A 23,819-nucleotide genomic window follows, 5' to 3' on the forward strand; every position below is an offset into this window, starting at 1 on the left:
ATGCTTGGCTTCATGCAGAGGCTGGACACAAGGACTGGACAGGCACCGCAAGGCAACCTAGACAGGTGCTATTCAGTATGACTTGGACAGGGAGAATGGCTGTGGCTTGTGTCAAAGGACAAGTACAAGTGCAGCCCAGGCTCTAAGGACACCCAGTCCTCCCAAGGTATAAGACAGAAAACACACACCCATTCAATTAGTTTATCAATGAAACTTCAGTTCAGGGTTTTTTCAATGCAAGAAGGATACAGAAGCTTTCCAGAGGTGATACAGCCAACATCTGCCAGGACACGCTTTGATCTGGATAAATGCCAAATAAAATCTAGGGTAAGGACGAAAAACAGACATTCATTAATAACACAAAACCTGAAAAATACCTGTTAAGTTTATCTCACATACTTAAACAAGACTTTTTCAAGCCACATATTAAATTGTTAAGATTGTTTTCAGTGTTTTCAGGTACATTTCAACCACAGCTGAAAAGCAGCCCTGGGATACTTAACAAGGAATAATTCTCCCTCCATCTACTTACTGCCAAAGTCACATACTGGATGTATTTTATCCACGTGTCTCTTAGGACAATGTTGTAATCTTAAGGATTTATCTGGAAAGCAACATCCGTATCTGAGGAAATACAGTGTCATCTATTTTGCCTCTAATATAGAAGCCCTGCTGGCCAAAAAAAAAAAAAAAAAAAAAAAAGCTCCTCATAGCAGCTAAAAGGATAAACTCCAATTTTTGAAGTATTACTTATCTTGCAACCTAAGATTTTGAAGATTTTCATAGGGGAGGGCAGCACTCTGCAGCCCTGGTAGGGACTGCCCAGTAGGGATTCATCCAAAATTTAACAAGCAACTGTAAAGGACATGCAAATTTGAGTTTAAGCTGCCTCCTCAAACTTAACTACTTACCCTACCATCTTGTCCAGGGTGGTGGCAAGTGCACCGAACAGTGGTCTGATTAGGCATGAAGCCCTGCACAGTATTTTTATTTTTTGCCATCTTGCACCCACCCTTGAGACATTTTTTATTAGCTGAGACCAAATATCACACCTCATTTTGAACTAATTCTAAGGAAATGGGGGCCAGGGGAGGACTGCAGATTCAATACTTACAGAGCAGACAACTACAAAGATAAAAAGGCCTGAAACTTTCAGGAACTTTAGACAGCATCTGAAACACAAGAAACGTGTATTTACTATATGGCTAGTTTAAAACAAACCTAGCTCTGACATTTCAGAAGCATCATGGTAAGCATTTATGGGTGATAATATACTGTGTCAGAATACAGACACAACAATGCAGGGTCAGCAGAGGCTTGGGAAGCCTGTTTGACTATAAGGGCTCCTGCCCCAGGTTCGCTGCCAGCTGGGTCTCATTGCAATGGGAAGGAGGTTTTTACCCCTCGGGGAAGCCAAGTGAAGGCTACAGCATGAGCTGGTGCTGAGACATGAGCCACTTCTCCACTGCTACTGCCAGTCCCCGACAGACCCAGAGCCCCACCAGCTTCCCTCCCAGGGAGACAAAGGAGCGTTGCCACCACACAGAGGTGGCATGGCTGAGTGGACAGCACACCCTGTTGCCTGGAGGGGTCAGGTCATGAATGACTTCCTCAAAATTGGACTTCTAATATACATCCTGAAAGGTATTGGGAAAAGATGGTTTGAAGACAAGAACAAGCTTTAAGAATCTCTTGTTTTAATAATGTCTTTTTAAACCAAATATACTTCACGTCCTTCTCTAGATCAACCAACTAGCAAAACTAGATCTCTTTTCCATAGCACATCTGTGCTTTTTCAAGGAATGCCTAGTTCTGGAGATGTGATGCCATGAAATCTTCTAAGTGTCAGAGCTTACTGCTGATGTAAGTTAAGCAAGAATAACTGTATATCAAAATAGGATGTTAAAAATGTATGCTCTCAAGTAAGAAATCTTAAGATTTAGCACTTTTAAATTACCGTTTTTTATTAATCTTGCCATAAAAGGCAACTGTTAACTAATCGTTTTCTGGCTGCTCATCAGTATGTTACACAGATGTCTTAATTTACAGAACTCTTTTTGGTGATTTGCCCTTTTTACATCTTTTCATTAATTGAAGACACTGATGTTTTTATTCCATTTTTTTCAAAAGTAAACATTCAAGCATTGTTTTTCTGACAGAATGACAAATGTGAGGTTTGGTTTAAACCTGATGACAAGCAAGAAGGAAAACATTTCAAGTTACTAGGATAATTAGTTGAGAAGGGAACAGTGCAATAAATAGCTGCAATGACAAATGCTATAGAACAAAATATTAAAGCAGAGTAGTCTAAAAAGAGTCAGAAATAATTTTTAATCACAGTGGAAATAAGTCCCTAAATCAAGTTCATTGACTGAAAGCAATGTAAGTGACTGGAAACCCATTTTTTAAAATCATTGTTTTCTAAAGATGTCTTCCTCTTTAGAATTCTCCAAGCAGGGAGAAAAAAAAAAAAACCCAGCAGCTAATAAAACTACATTGCTACAGACAAACTTGTGCAAAAGGGCTGCAATATCTTATGAAATACAAGTAGTAGCAACTTTACACAGACTTTGCACAGCATAAAAATCTAGAGAAGGTAGAGGAGGAGGGGAAGGAAGCCAGTTGGGTAGCTTCTTCCAGAAATGCCAGGTAGCACTACTCTACTATAAAACAACGTGGCAGATAGTGGGAAGAAGATAATAAAAGCCTGAAAAGAGAGCAATGACAACAAAAGCCATTATCAGCACCTCATAACTGATAACTTCTTTTGGTATTGTGTGATTTATGGAAAATACCCAGTGCCAGTTGAGTCATGCATCATCTATCCTGCTTGTCTATTTTCCTCATCTCTACATTACCATTCTGGTCTGGTATTTTTAAAAATTATTACGGTATGAGTTACTAAAGCCCAGTCCAGATTGGCTTAGTTTTAATGTACTTGATATTTTCCATTTACACTTTGAAATTATAATTTCTAATAATAATAATTCAAATTATTATTGAAACAAGAAACAGTAATAACTTGATTTTAAGACATAGGAGAAATAGAAAAACAATAATTAAGCCTTTATAAATTCATAACCACTTGTCTGTAAATAATGGAAACTCACCTAAAGGAGCTGGCACAATATAGTAAAAAAGGTTTTGGAAATGGTTATTTTGTTAAAGGTAGAATTTAGAAGGCTCTTTTCCTCCCATCTGTTTGTTTTCATGGCATTTTGTATTAGGGAAACGGCGCTTTTAACAGCTTACAGTTGAGAAGTGATCAGCCTTTGACTCACCCATGATTTGCAATCTGTCTCTTCCTACAGTGCTAATCTCGCCCAGCGATGCAAACACAAAACCTGTGCCAAATCCTGCGCTGATATATGCCTCTGGCGCAATCCTATTTTACTTCAGTTGGAAATGCATGAAGTATAAATCTATGAAGGATTTCACCCCCTGTTCTAAACCAAATGATTTTTCGTCTGATCTGCAGGTGGTGCCGAGCAGTTTAGCTCCATTTATTATCTCAGCAGAGTTATGCTGATTTACAACAGCCAAGGAACTCACCCCATATGTACAACCCGCACTATAGCAATGAAAATATTTCACAGGAAGTTCTGCCAGAAAAATGCGCTACTCTCCAGACTGCAAACCTACCCTGTACTGGAAACAACGGATTCTACACTCCCGCTTGATGCCTTTGTTCCATCAAATACCAGGGAAAGCTACCCCAAGCATGAAGAAAGACACCTGCCAAACTTCTTCACATCTGCTCTTATTGCAGTAATTGCAGCCATTGAAATTCTCCTGCTCCATTTGTTCAGCAGCAATGCAGGACAGCAGCACTCCACACAATCCATATGCACAATGAAAGGAGGAAAACAATTGTGAAGTGATGAGCTAAGACAACGTACAGATTGGGAGAAGATGCACGGATATCTCATTGGAAAGGCTCCACGGATCAGCACAGAGATATGGACATGCAGTGCTGGACTCCAAGTAAATCTGCAGAGCTATTTGCAGAGGCCAAATCAAACTAGTAAAATGCATTGAAACTCTGGAAGTGGCAGAGAGAATTAGCATCCAAGATTAAAAGGTTTGCTACTTCAGTCCCAGGCAAAAATATCCAGAGAAAATGTGAACTTAAGCTCTTATCACATTGGCATCTTTTAGTATATTAACAGATTCAATTTTCTCCATGCTTAAATGACTACTTTGAGGTAAAGAGTGAAATATATTAATGTGATTAAAGACAGAAAAATGCTGTTAGATTTTGCATTGTGTGTATGTAAAAAGCTACTGTAATGACTAAAGAAAGAATGTATTAGATACATATTTTAATTAAAGTTAAATATTTCATAAAAGCAAGAAAACACTGAAGAATAAAGCTGTGGAATCAAGCAAGCAGCTTTTAAGAAATGGTTTCAAAGAAATGTTAAAAACAATATAGAAGGTGTTTAATTACAAATTCAGAAGAAAAAAAATCAGAAGAAAAATTATAAATTTTTAGAGGCTCCAATCAATTTCACCAGGGTTTATTTGCAAACTATCAGTGGCAAGATGCAGCCTAAATATGGAGTGTTATTTCATTCATTTGCAGAAAATAAGCAATTTTTTAGACATCTATACTTAAAAAACTAATCCCTGCAGGGAAAAAAAATGGAAAAAGAAATAAATGAATGTTTGAATTCAGACCTCATCTTTGATAAATTTAACTTGACATGAAGATTGTCCAAGATTTCATATTTCTCAGAAGAAGCAGATCTGGACAAACTTGTCATTTCACTTCCCAGTTGAAACCTTTGCTCAAATTCTGCAGAGCTGTAGTCCCATGAATCATCATCTGTGGTAAAATCTGGATTATGAAGAGCCACGCACTGCAACCTGTCACACATTTTCAGTAAACACAATAAAATAAAACTGTGTTTTATTTCAACATGTAGTAGATGCAACTGACCATGCACACCCTTAGGTTCATTGTGAGAGGTTTTAATGGAAACTCATAGAAAGAGGTTTATTGAGGACAGCTCCCCTTGACACAGCTGGGTAGATCGGGGAGCAAGAACAAAGACCCCATGATGTCTAGGTTCAGCTGGGAAAAACAGTTCTCTGATGCACCAGGCAGATGTATCTCAGGATTTGGCGCGTAAACCCCCTGTAAGGACACTTTCTATAGCTCTGCTGTGTCTTTCAGTGCACTTAATGTAAGACCACATAGAGGAAATAAGAGCACACGACCTGCAGTTGCCTATTCTTAGGGTTCTCTAATCACCCTGACCTCAGATCTTATACCCGTCCCTTCCCCATTTACAGCCCCTTCTTTCTGCTCAAGGTCCTTCAGAGTAATTCTCTGCTCACAACAGCTGCCCTTCACTTTATGTCCCAGCAGATTTAGTGTCAGGATATAAGAACCATGTACAATTAAATAGAAGAGACCTTAGAAAAAAAATATTTTGAGTAAAATGAAAGTAACTCACCCATTTTCCTCTGCAGAAACCTTCAGTAGTGGTGTCTTCTCTGTAAAGCCAGTATTTTTTGACCTTGAGCTGAATAATTTGGAAAAATTGAAGTGATATCTTTCGAAGGGGGGATAGAGAAAAAAAACAAAACAAAACAAAACCCAGTAAGTCTGCAGTACAATGATTCACTATGGTTCTACAGAACATTTTGCTACAAGTGCATCTAACTAGTTAAATATTCTTTATGAATGTTGTTCACCTAAATTAAGGTTTTCATTAAGTTTGACCAAGTCATATGAATGTTGTTCACCTAAATTAAGGTTTTCATTAAGTTTGACCAAGTCATATATTAAGGAAAAAAAGTATTTGAAGTACAAATAATTAATTCTACAGCACGATCCCTTCTAGTTTCTGTTCAGTCTTGGTCCTGGTGCTGCAGATAATTAACAGGGAGTACGCTACTTCTTGCCATATTGCAGCTTAGCACTGTTAAGAAGCCTTTTACTAAAATATAAATCCCAAAGCTTAAGAAACAGCTGAAGAGAATCTAACACAATCACAGGGGTCTGGCATTGGGGCTGGCTTCTGGAAGAGATTAAATAATTGAGCCATTTTAGAACATTCTCCAAGACCTGGCTCTTCTAGAGATGTTTCCCATCAAAACCACCATTATTCAGACACACTCAGATTTATTCCATTCAGAACTGCAGCCACCCACCACCAGAAAGTCCTAAAGAAATCTGCTAGGCATACAGTCAATATGCAAGTCTCATTTCTCCAGAAACACTTAGAGGAAACCCAAAATGTCTTCTGCTATTGCTGGACTGTGGGGGAAAAGAAATTATGAAATCATAGACAACTAAATAAATATACAAAGGTGACTGGTAATTCAATCTTCTAAATATGAAGCCAGTCCAAAAAGAAGGATCTGTGTATTTAACTTTATAACACAGCGGAATTTCTTGCAATTTGTAGATGTATGGGTGAACTCAAACTTTATAAAATTAAAACCTCTGGTTAATACTTCACCTTGCCTGCTTAGTAGTGTTATCATTCAGAAGCCATATTATGTGTGGAGCAGCTGGATATGGTTATTTCAGCCTTGAGTGGCCACAGACTCATTCAAACTCTGCTGTAAGCGCCGTATTTGCAGTCTCAGCGGAAGAGAATGAATGAGTTAGATTGACTAAGTTATCCAGTACCCCGGGTCAAACGTTGGGCAGATTACAATTCAGGTGCTACATTGCAATGGCACTTCATCTGTGAAGAGATGCTCGCATACTCTGAAGCTTCCATTCTTTAAATAGGAGAACGTAAATCACACAAAAAGTTTAAATGGCAAAACTCTGGTATTTTGAAACAAGTGCTATTCTAGTATTATCATGGCCTTAGATGTAAAAGATTACCTAGAGCTTTTACAAAATGGAATCCATAAGGACAGCAAAAACAGTATCATGACTTTAAATGTGTACTCACTGAGCATGACTGATAGGCTCCTGACTAATCCAAGCATCCCACTACATTCAAAGTTTGCATCCAAAAGTGACAATTTTAATAAAAATTCTGATGGTAGACCTTGAACTTGCACATTCAGAAATTTAACTCACACAAAGTTAGCTGTTTCTGCTTTTAAACAAAATTATGCCACTTTTTCCACAAAATTCTCCAAATAATATATACTATATGCTGTTCCAATCTAACCTTGCATTGCACACACGATTAATCTTTCCACACTTACTGATCTTTTTTTCCTCCTAGGATATGTGCAAATCTGAGATTAGTAACCAGAAATCTTTCTACAAAAAAATCCATTTTCTTCTAATTGTTAGAGGTTGATTTCAACACTGCTTTGTGTTACACAGGCATATGTATATCTACTGACAATCCCCTACCTCAGCAGGTCTTCACCACTATTGGGAGTGAGTGACCAGTACACGAAGAGTGCTGAAGGGCAAAGCAACCACAGCAATAACAACCAGAAAGAGAGGATAAAGGTTTGTCAGAAGGTCATTTAAATGACAGAACCTGAGGGAAGGATGTAGAAGGCTAGTTTAAAGACATCACCTTCACTTATTGTCTGCACATTTTTTATCCCCACTCGCTGATATAGGTCTTGCCACCTTAAATGGAACTGTAGAGCTTCACAGATTGCCAAGAATGGCCAATACAGTAAAAATGGAAAAGGTCTTCAGATAAAGTGAAAACAATTAGTACATGACCACATCCATTTGCAGAGAGTAAAAACACATGGACAAGAATAAGCAGCAGGAAACAGCCAGGCTTGACAAAACAAAAATAATTAGAGAAAAAGCAGAAGAGCCTCAACTCTCCCGTGATGTGATTACTGTAATTAAAGAATAAGAGTAATATAAACAATAAAGCTAATTAGGACATATAAGAATCTTGAAGACCAAAAGCTCTAGAAAGAAAAGTTGTAAAAACATGATGAAAAAACCAGCATGATTATAAAAATTAAAATAATCCCTGAACAGAGAGCCTAATGTAAGCCCCTCTGCGCCTCTCATACTTCTGCGGGGACACTATTGGTGCAATCTGGTCATCTGCTTCATCAAAAGATAACAAAGATCATCTGCAAGCAAAACTAGGAAGGCCCAAAGACCCTCTGCTATTAGAGGAACAAGTCTGCAGTGCTCAAAAACCTTCTTAGCATCCTTCCTGGTACTCCTCAGTCCTACAAGTGGCTGGCAATTGTGACACTAAGTAAGGGAAAGAAATCAGTGTGACACATTTCAAAACCTAAGGTCAGTTTACACTTTGAATGTTTCTTCACAATCAAAAGACCTAGAAACTTATACCTACATGCTAGAATGGAGTCCAACCCATCTCTACGGAGCAATTCAGCAACACCACCAAGGAGCTAATCACCAGGTCAGCTCATTAGACCATTGTGACTAGACCTGTTCATAGGATGAGAAGACTGCTCTGGATTTATACTATGTGCAGGTGAGAAACCGGTTAGTTGGACAACAGTTGTGTCCATTGGTCTTCTCTCATAGTTCAGACTCAAAAATCATTAGCACTTTATACATCAAATATGAGACATGAAACAATTGCATTTATAAATGTATACACTTATATGTAGATATGCACATAGATCTTCACACAAAAAAATTAACATTCTTATTTTCCTTTCATTCAAAAGCGATGGGAGAAAACTAAAGCCAAAAGCTATGGAAAAGTTTGACAAGGACTTCTTCAAAGACTTACAAAGCATCACTCATATGGAAAGATCCATGTAGAACTGACATCAGAAAAAGAAGAGCATGTCCTGCCTCCTGTACAAGCACAGCTGTGGCCAAATTCATTCTCACACTTGCTACAGCTGGGCATGTTTGGGTTTTTTTTAATTAAGAGAAATCTTTCAAACAGAAGACTATGTTCTTAACCACTTGACTACTGCTGTGACAGTCATATATACAGATTTTGGTGCTCTCTGCAGGAGTATAGGTTTGTTCCAAGGAAGTGTGTTTTCTGAGCTGGTTATTTGCAGTCAAATTCATACTTTCCCATTTCTAATCTTTCAAGCAATTACAGTTTCTGATTGTTTCCATAGTAACCCAGAAGAAAAAACAGCATCATAGGAGGGCTGTCCACACCCCAGATGATAAAGCAGGTTCTGCCAAGTCACAGAGGTGTCCACAGATGAAGCTCCAGTTGGCTGACAGCAGCTGGAGAAGCATCTCACCCACAGTGTTAAAAAGTACGAGGGTCCAAATATAGGTCCCAGGCATCTATTGCAGAAGCTCCCATGGATGAGTAAGGTTCACACTATTTTGGTGGCAATTTTTACTGCTCTACAGCTGTACAACAGAGATCCAACCATCAATCTCCTACACTCATTTGAGCAGTTTAAGGAGGAGCAGGCTCCTCCTCGCCATGTGGAGAGGTACAGGGAGAGCAGGAGAGGAAAAGATGTAGGAGACTCCAGTTGCTCCCACTGATGGGCTGATGACTCCTCAGATGTTATTCGGAGTCATTAGCTGAAGAGTGCTGCAGGTTCCACCTACAACACACCAGCTTCTCATTACCTCCAGGTCATAACTTCCAAAGTCTCCAGGGGACTTTGGATGAAGTCCAAAGAGAGAACTTAATTCCTGTTGTTGAGCACCACACCTGCCACTTTACTGCATTTTCAGGCATTTCCTAATGTGTTTACACATGCCATTTTAAATGAAAGCAAAAGGAAGGCTTTGTGGTAGGAACTGTTGTTCAGCAATAAGCAACCTTTCAACCCCAAATACAGTACAGCAGAGGGCACTAAAAGAAGTAAGCATCCTACAAGAACCTGAGAAAGGAGAAAATCATACTCATCCTAGTTAGCTGGCAAACACTTAAAATAATCACTAGGTTTGCGTGTAACCTATTATTTAGCCTTGTATTGAAAAGATGAATCATGCCACGTAATGCATTAAGTTTTCACTCCCCGTGATAAAAAGCATATGTTTTAAACATCAGCTAATACAATGCTTCATCTGCCATATGCTATGTTGTGCATGCAACTATCAGTAAAAGAGCTATTTCTATGACAACAGAAAGCAATAATTCTTACTTCTACAGAAAGGATTTGAAGAAAAGTTTAATATGGGAGCATACATATGATGCAAGAACATCAACAGTTTTGAACATAATTTACTGGAAATTTCACTATATAACAAATAAAAAGCACAATCTCTTGGGGGGGGGAGTTAGCATGCTTCCCTGAATTAGTAATCACTAAAACCATTATAAGTGTGAGGCTGCCTCTTAAACAAAAGCCCAGGAATACTACAAAGCCAAGAGATTACAACAAATACAATACAAATTTAAGTAAAGTTTCCTAGAGGAGAAGACCAGAGTAAGAATACGAGAGATAATTGAGAGATAATTATTTGTGCAGGAGTCTATGATTTATCATTTCTACATTCTTACAGACTAAAGCCTAACTTCATAAGCATCATCTTCCCTGAATAGAGAACATTTATACAACTCATAAGTACCGAACTACTTATTCTAATCGTAACTGTAAACAAGCACCATGCAGAAATAAATTGAACAAAGAGTTTTAAAAACCACAAAAAAAAAACCCAAAGAACACACCACACCAGTTATTGACTGCACCCGAAACACATTCTTCCACCAGATTTGGTATTTGTCAGTTACTGACAAAGTCCACTTTTGGACAACAGTTACACAGTACAAACTGTGCTGACCTGACCAACATCACAGCATTCAGCTCTTAAACATCTACTGTGTACTAAGCAGTAGTGTACAAGCATCCGTCCACATTATGACATATATGTGCCCACACAGAAACACAATTGTCTGTCATGTTTTCTCCTCAGTGGTAGCACGTCACAGGGGAATTGTTATGATTACCCATCACAAATGAAGTATGGTCAACTGATACACTAAGAGCCAAGGGAAATATCAAAAACTCCAGAGCTCATATCTCTAGACAGGGTCCAGACGTTTTCTGATGACTGCTTTATGTAGCTTCAACTAAATGAGCAAATAACCTCTAGACCCTTTAAAAGCATGCACCATTAAGATGTCAGAAAAATTTAGCAATGAAAGCATTACTTAATACAAACTCATTTTCTCTTTGAATTTCCTAACTTTTTATTAGATGGGACTGTACAGGATTTCCCAGAGGACTGCAGCCCTGGCACTACCTGACAGTAAGACACTACAAGAAGCACAGCCAACGGGCAGGCCTCATATTGAGAAACATCTGCCATGCCAAGACCCCAGACAAATAAAGAACATGCTTAAGAACAATGTAGTGAAATGTGTGCCGAGCTTTTCCAAGATGGAAATGGTTCCATATATAGGGCACAAACAATCTGCTTGCTTCATTCACATCTGCTGGGTTTGGAGAGCGAACCTGTCCTGCAAGAGCATGTGGTAGTGGTCTCTCCTCCTTCAGTTGTGCAACATTCTGCTATTTTGAGAAGTAGGGCAATTTTAAGTCCAGAAATAGCTTGGAAAACAGGGTTTTCTGTGTTTCTTTTTCTTAAATTAAATCAGGCTTTGTAGGGTTATAATACTTCCCTGAAAAATGAAAATTTCAGGGACCTCCAGGACTTGATAACTCCTTTTCCTCAAGAGTCTGCCTGCCTCTGTCAGTGGAAGTCTTCACCAAGAAGACATCAGGACATGGTTAACAGACCAGGACCTCACTGCAGTAGGTGAAGCCAAAACTTCGTACTCAATCTTAAGCTGCCCTGAAGCTCCTCTGACTCTACCTACGAGGACTAAGCTGTTCTCCACACTTTTTCTGCTCCCATGTCAGGGCACCATGAGGTCCGGCTGCCCTGTGGGAGGGAGCCAGGAGCACAGAGTGGCTGTGGGTTTGGCAGGGCAATGAGGTCCCCAAGCAGGGCTTGTCCCACAGCACCCAGCAAGGGAGCAGGGACAGGATGGAGGCAGGGACCCAGGCCAGCCCAGATCTTCATGACTATCCAGCAGGACAACAGCGATGGGGCAGGTCAAAACGCTTACCCTTTGAAGGACTACTTTGCAATGAAAAGGTGTAACTGCTGTTTCCTTCTCTCTGTTTTCTGTTTCAGCAAAGGAAATTGGAAAGCTACAGGAGACAGCATGCAAAGACTGCAGTTTGAAGGAGAAAATACATTTCAGTAGCAGGCACTGCCAAAACAGTTTAGCTGTTGGCGACTGCCAGCAAGCTGCAAATTTGAAATAGGCAGCAGTAGCCAGTATTGGTAGTGGTCCAAATTCCAATACCCCAGTTTCTCTATGGATTACACAGATAACCTGTTAAGGGGTATTATTCTCGAATGCTGCAGGGCGTACTGAAAAATGAATCTGCCATAGGGAAGCAATTTATCAGCAACACTTTAAGCATAGCTGCGCTGATAATACTTTAGCATATTCTGCAAGTTTCGCTTTTAAAAGACAGCATTTCTCTTTCATATTCATAATGGGATTTCAGCTTAACCAGCTCTACTGTTAACTGAATTTACGATGAATAAATGGGGGTCACACTTTTTTAGTAGTCTGTGAGGCAATTCCAAGAGCCTCAAAAGGTAAGGAAGTGGTCACAACTTAATGTTTTAACTTTACATCTGACCAAACTCTCTTAAAGATGCAGTATGGGGCAGTTGGATGATAGGAACAGAAGGATAGGTCTGAGAAACAACTGGATGATGTGACCATGTCTAGAGGAGGTTATTCTTCAAGCATTGCAGTGCTATGTTGTCATAGTCTCAAAGGTTTGGGGGAACATATGTTGAAGTATGAAGATTTACTTTAAGACTAGCTGAGTTTAAGGATTATGCAAGAAAAAGGAAGCACTCTTAAAGGAAGACCATTGACCGCTTCCCAGATGAGGGAATGCTTTCCTACACAATGGTGAGACAGCATTATTTTGATGCAATTTTCCTTAATCCAAGCGATGTACTGACAAGTTGTCACATGTAATTATGCTTCTGGCCTTGCATAGTCATAATATACTCTTATGCCACTCACCACAGTTTTGGAGACTGAAAAGAGTAATTAGTGAGCTATACATAAAGATGAAGTAATGAAGAATGATTCTTCTCCTTTTTTAAACATTTATTTAAAAATTGTAGTTCCATATATTGCATTCCAAGAATTAGGAAATAACATTATTCATATCTGCAACTTCTAGAGAAAAAAAGTAATTTTGTCACTATAAACAAAGTGTCTCCATTGCTCAGAGTTTAAAAAAAAAGCCAGAAAGATGTACAAAAAAGCTTATTAAAAATTTGAAAAATTGTGACTGATATCTCTGCCTGGAGAGGTGTTAAAGGAGGTGAAAGTGAGCAGCAGGCCACTGCATGGCTTAAAAAATTCAAGATGTCACCAAATTAAGCTTTGTTTAAAAAAAACCACATGATGGATCCCAACCATTGTAAATTTGCTGAGGCTTGTATTTTGTCCTTTGGTCATAATAAAACGAAACAAGGCAAGTTCAAGAATTCTTATATCTGATACATAATTGGGTTCTCATGAGGTATTACAATGTAACCAGGACAACTTATACGGCCTTTATGTAGATTCTGATCCCAGTGGACTGGACCCAGCAAAAATGTTAAAATTTTCTCCAAAGCTAGGGCATAAGACACAGTACTCAGAGTAGACAGAGAAGAAACAGCAGTAAAACTTTAAGATAAATAATTCATAGGGGGAGGTATAGCTATCATATACTGAAATTACACTATTAAGTTGATAAAATAATTGGGGTTTTTTCACTGTACTGGAAGTTCTTCCACTCTATTTTTTTTATTTTTTTAATTATAATGGAGGTACTAAGGATTCCTTTTCAGGTTCTGGCTGAGCATAAGACACTGAGGTCATTCATATAACTTTTGCCATCTAAAAGTCTGGTCGAAGATATTTAGGGTCACTGGTGAGAGAGAGACTTCTTGAAATCATTTTCATCCTCTCCATCTCCCATGTTGACTATACAAGAAACCTGGAGAATTAACTTTGAGATAACAGAAAGACTTCTTCAGTAAATAAAGTATAAGCCTCACATAAACAATGTCTGTATTATGGTATACCAAAAAGTACTTTATTCATGTACTTTTTATTCACTCTTAGATGAAATCTCTTTTTTGTACGGAAGACTTTTCACAAAAAAAAATTATTCAGTGTACATTAGTAGGAATACAAAAAACTATGAAGTCCTTCCAAACATGATTTCCTCATAACTTCCTAGCAAGTAACTTCCAATACAGAGTAAACCCACATCACTGGTCATTACATTCCACCTCGAGTTATATCAGAGACAAAAATTTTTAGAGCACTGAAAATCCAAGAGGAACAAATTAAAGAAACAAACAATAAAAAAGTAGTTGATAATAATACAATATTTGCTTTTACATTTGGAGAATATTTAATGAAACCATTCAAGAATAAATGCAGGTTTATCCCACAAAGATGGTGCTCTTCCCTGCAATAGCCCTTCACTAAGATCACTATAATATGTTAACATATTTAGTTTACAAGCATCAGGAACTTGTTTCACAGTGTTGGGTTCTGTTTTGCTACCAGGCATCTTTTTTCTGTCTTGGAAAGCCTCAGATACCTATAGGTACCGCAAGGCTACAATGTCAGAGAAGGAGCTATGTAATTTATGTTAACAAGCAGCTTTAAAACATAGATTTTTGATTCAATGTCAATGGGAGATGAGTTTGAAAAACAAGATCTGAGTCCATAAACATATTCAGCTGAGATTCTCAAAGAAAAAAGAGGAAGAAAAAAAAAACAAATTAAGGTTTATAAATAATGTATTCCAAAGAAAATCTGAGAATTTCCTTGTCTCATGCAGAGTAGCATGCAAATTATATTCAGCAAGTCTCCCCCCAAGTGGAGAAACTGATCACAAAAACAAAGAATAGTAATGCCCTTTCATCTTCCTTTCCTCCTGATTTAAGTTGTAATCCTTCTCCAGGTAAGAACATACTCCTGTGCATTGAAAAGTCAAAAAACCAAAATCATGACTGTCAGGGTTCAGAAGGAAATTCCTTTTCCTACATGGCAGATGGCTTTGTTCTGGCAACAGAGTTTAACTGTACATCATATTTCTTGATGACAATGAGACACATCTTCCCCCCCAGTCACACAGGTGCCAGACTTTTTCCTCTCAGACACCCTGTTCCCTTTGGCTCTATACAGAGTGACACTTTGGTCACTCCATAGTCTCACAGAGGTGGTATACTTCCATCTTGTTCCTGAAATAACATATTCTTGATGAGAAATTCCATAATATTTGCTATGCGTGTTCTAAAAATCAGCACTATCCCAAAGCTAAATAAATCCTGGACACTGATCGCCAAAAAAAAGGGATAGGATTCTGCTCAGTAGCTGTATGGACAATACATCTTCACATACACATTAAAATTTCTGGCCATCAGACATGAGGTTACATAAATAAAACATCATTCTGTGCTACCAAAGAAAAAGCAAATAGAAAAGGAAAAGCATCAGTGCTACTGACTTACTAAAAAATAATTCTTCAGCAATAGGTTATCTGCAGAAAAGGGGAAAGCCTATGCTGACACAGCTACTACCCATTTCCATGAGCTTCTTCCTGTCTTCTTCCCCTTGTTATGGAAGAGGGCTCCAAGCTGCTATACAAAGAGACAGAAAAAAACTCAGCAAGTCCTTACAAACAAACCCCGTTAAAGAAACAAGACAGGCATATCTGCCTCCAAAAGCAGAAGAATTAAGACAAAGGATCTCTGCTACTGGTACCACCCTGGCAAAGATGCTGTGGAGCACAGCAAATTTAGACAAAGACAGAAGAAAGTTTACAAGTGTTCTGTTCCTTCAGGCAGATATAGAGCCTGAATAATCTGTTAGATTTCAATCAAAAACACTTCTTAGCATTTTAAAAAGCATGAAAAACCTGGATTTTCCTTAAAAAAAAAAAAAACAAACCCAAAGCTTGTCCTCTGCTCTATGTGCAATCAGTTACACAGCTACTTGATTATAAACTCCAATGGATCATAAAGGTTTAGTGCACTCAAATCAACAGCACATCCAAGTAAGAGAAGCCTGAAATGCACATCAGATGCCTGAACGTAGGAGAAACTATAATACTAACAGCGTCTCACATCTATTTTTTGAATAAAACAACTGCAGAAACTGTTGCCAAGATAAACAGCCACTGCACTAACAAACGTCTTTTTAACACAGTCTGCACAGGTAATTTGGAAAAAGAAATTATCCATAGAGTGTGACAGAGCAGGGAAAATGAAGGATGCTCTGACAATACGGAAATGCAAAGGAAAAAGGAAGGTGGATAGTATAGGCAATGGAGCAATAAACAAAGTAACAACAAAGAGAAAAAGAGAAAAAGACACTAAAATGCCCTTAACCAGACATCGTTCCTAAAAGTTAATGTAGAGGTAGCTCTTCTGCACCTCAAGAATCAACATAGAATAATGGTTGTTCCTCTACACAAAAATAACACCTTTAAAGTCCAAATAATGGAATCACTTTTGAGTCATGGCACTTAAAAGTAGGTTACAATTGCAAATAAATGTTTTAAAAACAAACAAACAAATGTTTATGAGAAGCAGAAGTCCATAGCACATTGTCACAGAAATAAAAATCATTTTGTACTATTTTAAAGTTATGCAATGTGAAAGTAAATCAGAATAGTGGAAGAACTAAAGCTACAGGAATTATCTCCTCCAGAAGCATTAGGGAAAAGCGTGGGCTGGAAAGAAAAATATCATGACACATGGCAGAGCTAAAAGAACAGATTTTAACTGAAGACAGACGTATATAGACATATTAAATTTTTAAAAGGTCTTTGATTTAGAAAGGAAGTATGGACTCCATCAACATTTGTTCTCCATTGCAAGAGGTATGGTTAGAGTCTCAGCTCTACAGTGTTATTCCAGTTTATATATTAATTTTTTTGGTCAACAACCAAAAGCTGTATCCTTAATAGGGCAAGGTATGCTCCTGCTTGCAACTTTCTTGTTAATGAAGACTAAATGTGATGCAGATCATGACACCATGAGGACCTCACCCCTGAAGGGACACATATGCAGCAGAAGTAGGATCCTGTTGACTGATTCTGCAAACAAGTAAATAAATTCCATTATGTATCAGGAAGCTGGTGTCAATACTTGATTTTGGTGATCTCAAACCATTATATGTATGACCTATATCTCCCTATATTCATACAGTGTTTAACAAGTATGAAAATTCAGAATTCTCTTTTCTTCATCCTCTCTGCTTGAGCCTAAAACATCTGTTGGATTGGCATATCAAGAAAATTAAATAATTGGTCCTACTCTAAAATGTAAAAAAATCAGTACATTTGTTAACTGTTTATGATGTAGAGTTCTTGTGTTCTGCCTCACAAACGTCAGATTTCCAGCTGAGGGAAAGCATGACTAATGACATGTCTAATGACATCAGTGGAGCTCTTTCAACTTTTGTTGACAAACCAATAGGTTCAAAACTGTGATTAGTTCCGTATCCATACATACAAATCCTTATGACAATCTATCATTCTTTTCTGCCAAGGACAGTCTGTCTTCTGTCAAAATAAGCAAGTTAGAATACTTCTGGCCCTATAATCCTCTTCAATACTGTCATACAACTATGAACAGGTTTGTAATGAGTTCCTGTTGCCATTTTATTTGTGGTTAAAAACAATAGCTTTCCACACACTGATGTTCAAAATTTTTACTCCAAAACATCACTATTCCCTGCAGTTCTGGCTTAGTTTATTTCTAGGCATCGGCTACAATGCACCAAGTAGATGTGAGTCAAAAACAATGTCTAAAATGCACAAATTTCCATTTTGCCACTTCTGCATAGAGCATTTGCTCTTGTTGTCCTGTGCTGGAAAGCGATGGGAGGCGCAACCCTTAGCACAGAGAGCACCTTGGCAAAGAAGCCATGTGCTGCCAATGAATGCAACAAAACTGTGTATTTATATAGTATTATATAATATTATGACATAGCCCTGCTGTTTTAGTGTACACATCAGAGAAAACAGAAGTGCATTCCTTGTTATCCTCCATTCTGGGTTTACTCTTCCTTTTATCAGACAGATTCACTAAATTCAGGCTCATGCTTTTCACTGTAAGAGGTTTACATGATGAACAGCTGTCAACAGATTCCTAAAGAGGAATGCAGCTCACATGTCATTGACGTGGCTAGGGAGATAGAGTTGCTCCTATCACTCCTAGAAAGATCAGAGACAACAGAATATTTGAAGCTGCTTTTACTTTTTTATTTTCTCAGCAGCAGAGAAAATAAATTACCTAAGACCACAAGAGTGGGTGGAAAAGTCACTGCAAAATATTTACCTACCCTATTCAAAGAAGTATGGTATTAATCCAGGATTAGACTTCTTAAAGTAAATTCATCAATAGTATAGCACTTCCTCCTCAAACAGCAAGTGCAATGCCCTGCCAGACATACCCATTCAATATAGCTGCCAGCATGGGAGTCTGGAGAGAAATGCTTTCATACTCCACCATTGACAGAGCTTCACTTCAGGAAAGGGGACTCCTCAGAAACTCTGCTCAAGGATACCAGGGAGTGTATGGCAGATGGACTGTGTTTACTGTCCTTACTGACTAGTACAGAAAAGGGAGCAGCTCAGAAAGTGTGAGCAAACCTTCAACCTTTAACAGCTGCTTCCGAATGATGCTAATTCACAGATAGTACTGCGTCAGTATCTTCTGCTGTGCTTCTGAAAACTGTGAGTTGCTGCAACTGTCTATCTGTTTTCTATTTCACCCTGCCCAAAAGAAAACATATAAAAATGTGCAAAGGAAAAAGAACCAAACCCAAGTGCATTACTTCTGAACCTACCCAGCTCTGACAGACCTGGCTCCAGTTCACTGTGCTGTGCTTGACTTATTTCTGACCTGCTGTGGACAGAGCTCTGCATGGTCTCTGACTTCTGCTGGTCCATTAACACAATTATTGCAGGTTGCCCCTGCAGTCCCATTAGTACCTAACAAGCAGAGAATTGCTTGCTCGGTCACTGTAAGCATTTTGGTGACTCATTTATCAGCTTTTGCTGTATTTCAATGAGTAAATCACTTGAGCTCCTTATGAATAGCCGGGTTGAAAAAAAAGCCATATGACTTGCCAGACTACAGACTGTGACCCTATTATTTTTTTTTTAATTCACTGGCTAATTTCTTCCATCCGCATTAATCTATTTTTCCATGAACTACATTCAATTTAACATGAACTTCAGTTCTTAAATGTATGACCACCACTATCCTGGAAATTTTTGCTGTGGCTGAGGAATGATTTTCAGTGCTTCTAACACAAAAGGACAAACCACTCTGATGCTAATTAATTCTAATGGGAGAGACATTTAAACTGCTGGGCAGACTGAAACACATTTCTATCACCAAGCAGAACTATGCTTTAAAACATCTATCCTAACAATAAGCGGGGGGGTGGGGGCGTGGGGGGTGGAGAAGGTTTCTTTCTGTACCAGTGGCAGTGTGGGATTGTTTTATTTTTTTGAAGGATCATAGCCTTCCATATTTTTATCTTGTTAACACAATTTATTTTGTTTGGAAGATCAAACTGTAAGTACTCACTAGTGTAAGGCATTCAGGGTAAGGAAGGAATGCCATTAACTGGGCTGCCTTTTTTCAAGGTTTGAGACAAACAGTTTCATACTCTTGTTAAATACAGCTTTGGGTGGAGTTAGGACTTTTTATCATAACTGAGGACTGATTGCATCAGAGTCTGGCTTACAACCATGGTATTAACTTGCTTTTATCTAATTAACTCCACAGCTCTCTACATCCTGCTCTCACTCTGTATTTCACCTTATTTGAGCTTCACGCATTTTCCCTCTGAAGACTCATGGAAGGGTTTCCATTCATCCTTCTCACTATTCCTACTGTCTCTGCATTTTATTGATATCTCTCCTCCCAAATGCTTCTCCTTCCACCTGTGTCTCCAAGTCCTCTCTCCTCCCTCCATGCTCAGCAGCAGCTCTCTAGTAGTCTGGGCAGAGGCTGAGGCAATGTCTTTGAGCGAATGCTCAATATGAGCTAAGCTATCCAAGCTGTCACCTGACTACTAGGAAAGAAAGTTGCATGCAAGCCCTTCCTTTCCTCTTGCTTCAGGCCCTTATATTTTCAACAAAATAATAGTCACTGGAAGAAGAAGCAAGAGGAGGAGATAAAACAATGCTGATTATTATTATTATGCAAGAAATTTACTTAGAAAGTAGAATAAGTGAGTTAAAGTTGCTGTTTCAATTGATGTTTCATTATTCATTTAGAGTGACAAATTCAGAGAGGTAAAAAATGACTGCCTTGGAGTCTGGTGGCCCATACACTTACTCAGGGGTTAGGAGGAGTGTGTTTACTATCCCTCAGGGCAGAGTGGAGATTGTACAGATTCACAGTAAGGGCGCCCCACTGGCATTACTTCTTTTTTTGACTGGACCTTGAAGCCAAGCTGTTATTGTCCTGGCCTCTCTCTCTGCAAAGTTCATGGGCTCCTGCCCTACCTCAGGCTTACTGAGGTTCAAGCCTTAAAGCTAAATGGCCCAAACTTTCTGTCAAACCTGATTCCTCTCCATAACTCCCTTTCTCAACTATTTTTGGTGGCACTTTCAGGTTTTGTCTTGCTCTATCCTTCAACCACAGGGCCTGAACCCATGGAAAAGTTGCCACGTTATCAGGCAGACCATTTACCACCCAACAACAGTGCTGCAGTGGCTGCCTATCTGCATGTCCAACTGATGCAGTGATACATGTAAGGGCTGTGGATTTCCAATGCTTTATTTTCCTTCTCCCCAGTCACTGTCAGCAAAGACTCAATTGGTCTTACCCACATAAAATTTTTACATACCTACATGGTAGAAAACTGGGTACAAAACTGAATTCTTGTTAATTAGTATAATTTGACCACCTGCTAGTGCAAAGCTCTGATTCCCCCAAATTTAGTATATCACAGCTGCCATCTGCACACAGGCACATCAGCAGGAATGAAGCACACAGAACAGTTTTTAAAAAAAAAACTTAATTGAGGGATACTGAGTGACTGTGTTATGTGCTTCATCTTACATGGATAGCTACTCCTCGCATCGGATATTTAAGCCCCATGCATGCCCCCCTGCTCAACTGTGACTGCCACTGTGCAACACATTCTTTTTCAAAGTCTGGATGCCTGGTTGGCTTAAACTTTCAACCTTGTAATGTAAAAAAATCATTGCTGACATTAAAAGCCTTCCCCCATTTAAAGAGAGGTTTACATGAGGAAACAGCTGTCCAACCCCAAAGAGGATTGAAGCTTGTATGTTACTGGCATCTTTCCACAATTGGCCTAAGAGGTCTAACAAAGACGAACCCCACATAACCATATTATTAACCATTAGGAACAGAAGAGATGCTTGCAAAATTCAGCAGTTTTGTGCAGTGTCACAGGGATTCAGTTGAAACTTTTGATCTTTGGAGATTAGTACACTGCAAATTCTTCACTGAGTGCTGAGTTCAGTTTTTAGCCTGACAATTGGAAAAGTGTGAAGCAGTTAATTAGTGCCCCCTAATTCTTTCAACAGAGCATTTAGAAACAAAAATTAATAGTGGTGGATTTTTGTTTACCAAAATTTCCTGTCAGAATCAAAAAGCTTTTGAGTGGCCACATAGGAGTGCTATGGTTTTAGTCTGCCAACAATATAACAAATCGTACTACATGACCAACCTGAGATATTGTGTGTAATTGTAAGAAATAAGCACTGAGATGATGAATAGTACACAGCAACAGAGAAATTAAATATCTCTGAACACAGGGAAATTTATCACGAGTGAAGTCTGCTTCTGTATGTTAAATTAATAGCAAAAACTAAGTTAAAATCAGTCTTTTGCTGAACACGCTTCTTTTACTCAAATTAACCTAAACACTCTCCTTAATTGCACCATACAACCACACTTCTGTCTTCCTTCCATTACCAGTCCAAGATGCTTTTTTCCAGGAAATGGGAAACAGCAAGTTAGAAGGGGGCAGCAGAACTTTCCAATAACTCATTTGTTTGCCTACTGTGTATAATGTTGTCTTTCTGTTATACTTCTTGCCATTCAAGCTAAAGGTTTGCTAGAGCTGCTTATTGCTTCTTTTGAGTTTTTCAGGCTTTGAGTCATGTTTTGTGATGTGGTAGGGGCAACAGCAGGGACCTGTAATCAGAGCTAAGAGAGTCTCAGCAGTCTCATGCCCCTACACAGTTTGCTCATGACAAGCTGTGTTGTGGCCACATGCCTCCGCTTTGCCAATAAATGCTTGAGAGAGTATATTCAAGACCAAATGAACCAAATTAAATCACTTGGTAAAGTTGTGACTTTAAAACTTCTTAAATATTATTTGTTCACTACGGTGTCATAGCATTTAAAGATCCTCATGGAGAATCACATACAGATAAGAAATGGAAAGACAGATGGAGGCATCACCAGTCAGGTAGCAAGCAAGACCTACAGAAGCCACACAAGAATGATGAATGTGGCAGTTTGCTGTGAAGTCATTGATCTGTCCTGGACTCTTTTCTAACGTTTGTGTGATTGACATGAAAAATCAGAATGGTTCCTACACAAACATGCAATTACGATGTGAAAAGGACCGCTTTCCCTGTTTGACTGTTGAGCAGAAGATGTTCTCGTTTTATTCTAACAGCCAAAGATCAAAATTCAAAACACAAAAAAAAAAACGTGTTTTGAATGTTTTTGAGTTGTTTTTTTCCTCAGCCTTTTTCCCCTATCTGAAGACACTTTTAAATTGTCACATAAATTTTACTTATTTAGACAGTAACCATGTCTTCTTGACATCTAATTGTAAGTTTCATAAATGTCCTTTAAAAATAGCAATACATCAACATAATTAAAAATCAAGATTGAGATTTATAATCCCTCACTATTAAAAGCATAATTTCATGTTGACTTTTCACTATACAATAGTTTATCCTCTCCCAGCTTCTCCAACTAACAGGAAATAGAATGGCAATCTTTTCATTGTATTGCTGCAAACCGAGAATTCAATAGACATTTTTAACTCGCTGACCTTTTCAATCTCCAAACTGATCCTGGGACCACAGATTCAGGGCAAAGGAAGAGTTGGATTTGGTTGATTGTTTTTATTTTTTCTTACATAAGTGAGCATTATGTAAGTGAAACTGAAGGACAGGAGAAAGGCTGAGAAAAATAGTTTTGCTTGATGAAACACGAATTCAAGCAGATTCCAAAAAAGAGATTATTTTTTGTTATCCCAGAGATGAGTCCTCTTAATAAGGCACAAAGATTAAATAAAAAAACTTCCAAGGACTATCATATTAAATGACCAGCAAGTTCCAGAGCCAAATTAATCCAAATATAACTTCAGTGGAGTAACGCTAGAACTTGGTTTCATCACCTTGCTTTCACAGTCTAATTTCTCATGAAAAGTTCACAATATAATAAATGCATAACTGCCAACTTCCCCCCCCCCCCCCCAAGAAGATAATGTTATTATCTGACCACCTAAAGGAGGTAGAAAGAAAAGGACCAAAAGGCAATACAAAATGAATGCTACAGGGTCTGGTTGCTCTATTACTCTTCTCTTCCACCACCTTCAACCACTTTTATATTCCAATAAACATCCCTTTTTCAGTAACATGGTTTTAAATAGCAACACAAAGTAATTGGTTACATGGGATTCAGAATTACTATTCATCTTATTTCTATAGATGGCCTCCGAGGCTTGTTAATTCCTAAATTGAAAACAGCTGACTTCATCCTTCCTGTGGATCACGAAGGAGGATTTCAGATTCAGTTGATAGAAAGCCATGTTGTTAGGCTTTTCCCATGGGAGTAGCACTGAGGATGATGAACCAAAGCAACCAAAGGGCTT

General features: G+C 38.5%; 1 protein-coding gene across 2 annotated transcripts in view; it reads right to left on the minus strand.

Annotated features, from left to right (window-relative positions):
* Positions 1 to 23,819, minus strand: part of OCA2 (OCA2 melanosomal transmembrane protein) — a 176,538-nt gene that overhangs the window by 148,805 nt on the left and 3,914 nt on the right. For both annotated transcript variants that reach the window (XR_005102861.1, XM_037378549.1), the window contains exons 2-5: positions 5,463 to 5,561; positions 4,681 to 4,869; positions 1,115 to 1,172; positions 250 to 322 (exon numbers count right to left, since the gene is read on the minus strand). Coding sequence is in view for 1 of the 2 variants with exons in the window: in XM_037378549.1 (XP_037234446.1) it covers positions 250 to 322; positions 1,115 to 1,172; positions 4,681 to 4,869; positions 5,463 to 5,561 (419 nt within the window). In the remaining variant the exon portion in view is untranslated. The remainder of the gene's footprint in view (positions 1 to 249; positions 323 to 1,114; positions 1,173 to 4,680; positions 4,870 to 5,462; positions 5,562 to 23,819) is intronic.

The sequence above is a fragment of the Falco rusticolus genome, chromosome 2, assembly GCF_015220075.1.
Source record: "Falco rusticolus isolate bFalRus1 chromosome 2, bFalRus1.pri, whole genome shotgun sequence".
Taxonomy (NCBI): domain Eukaryota; kingdom Metazoa; phylum Chordata; class Aves; order Falconiformes; family Falconidae; genus Falco; species Falco rusticolus.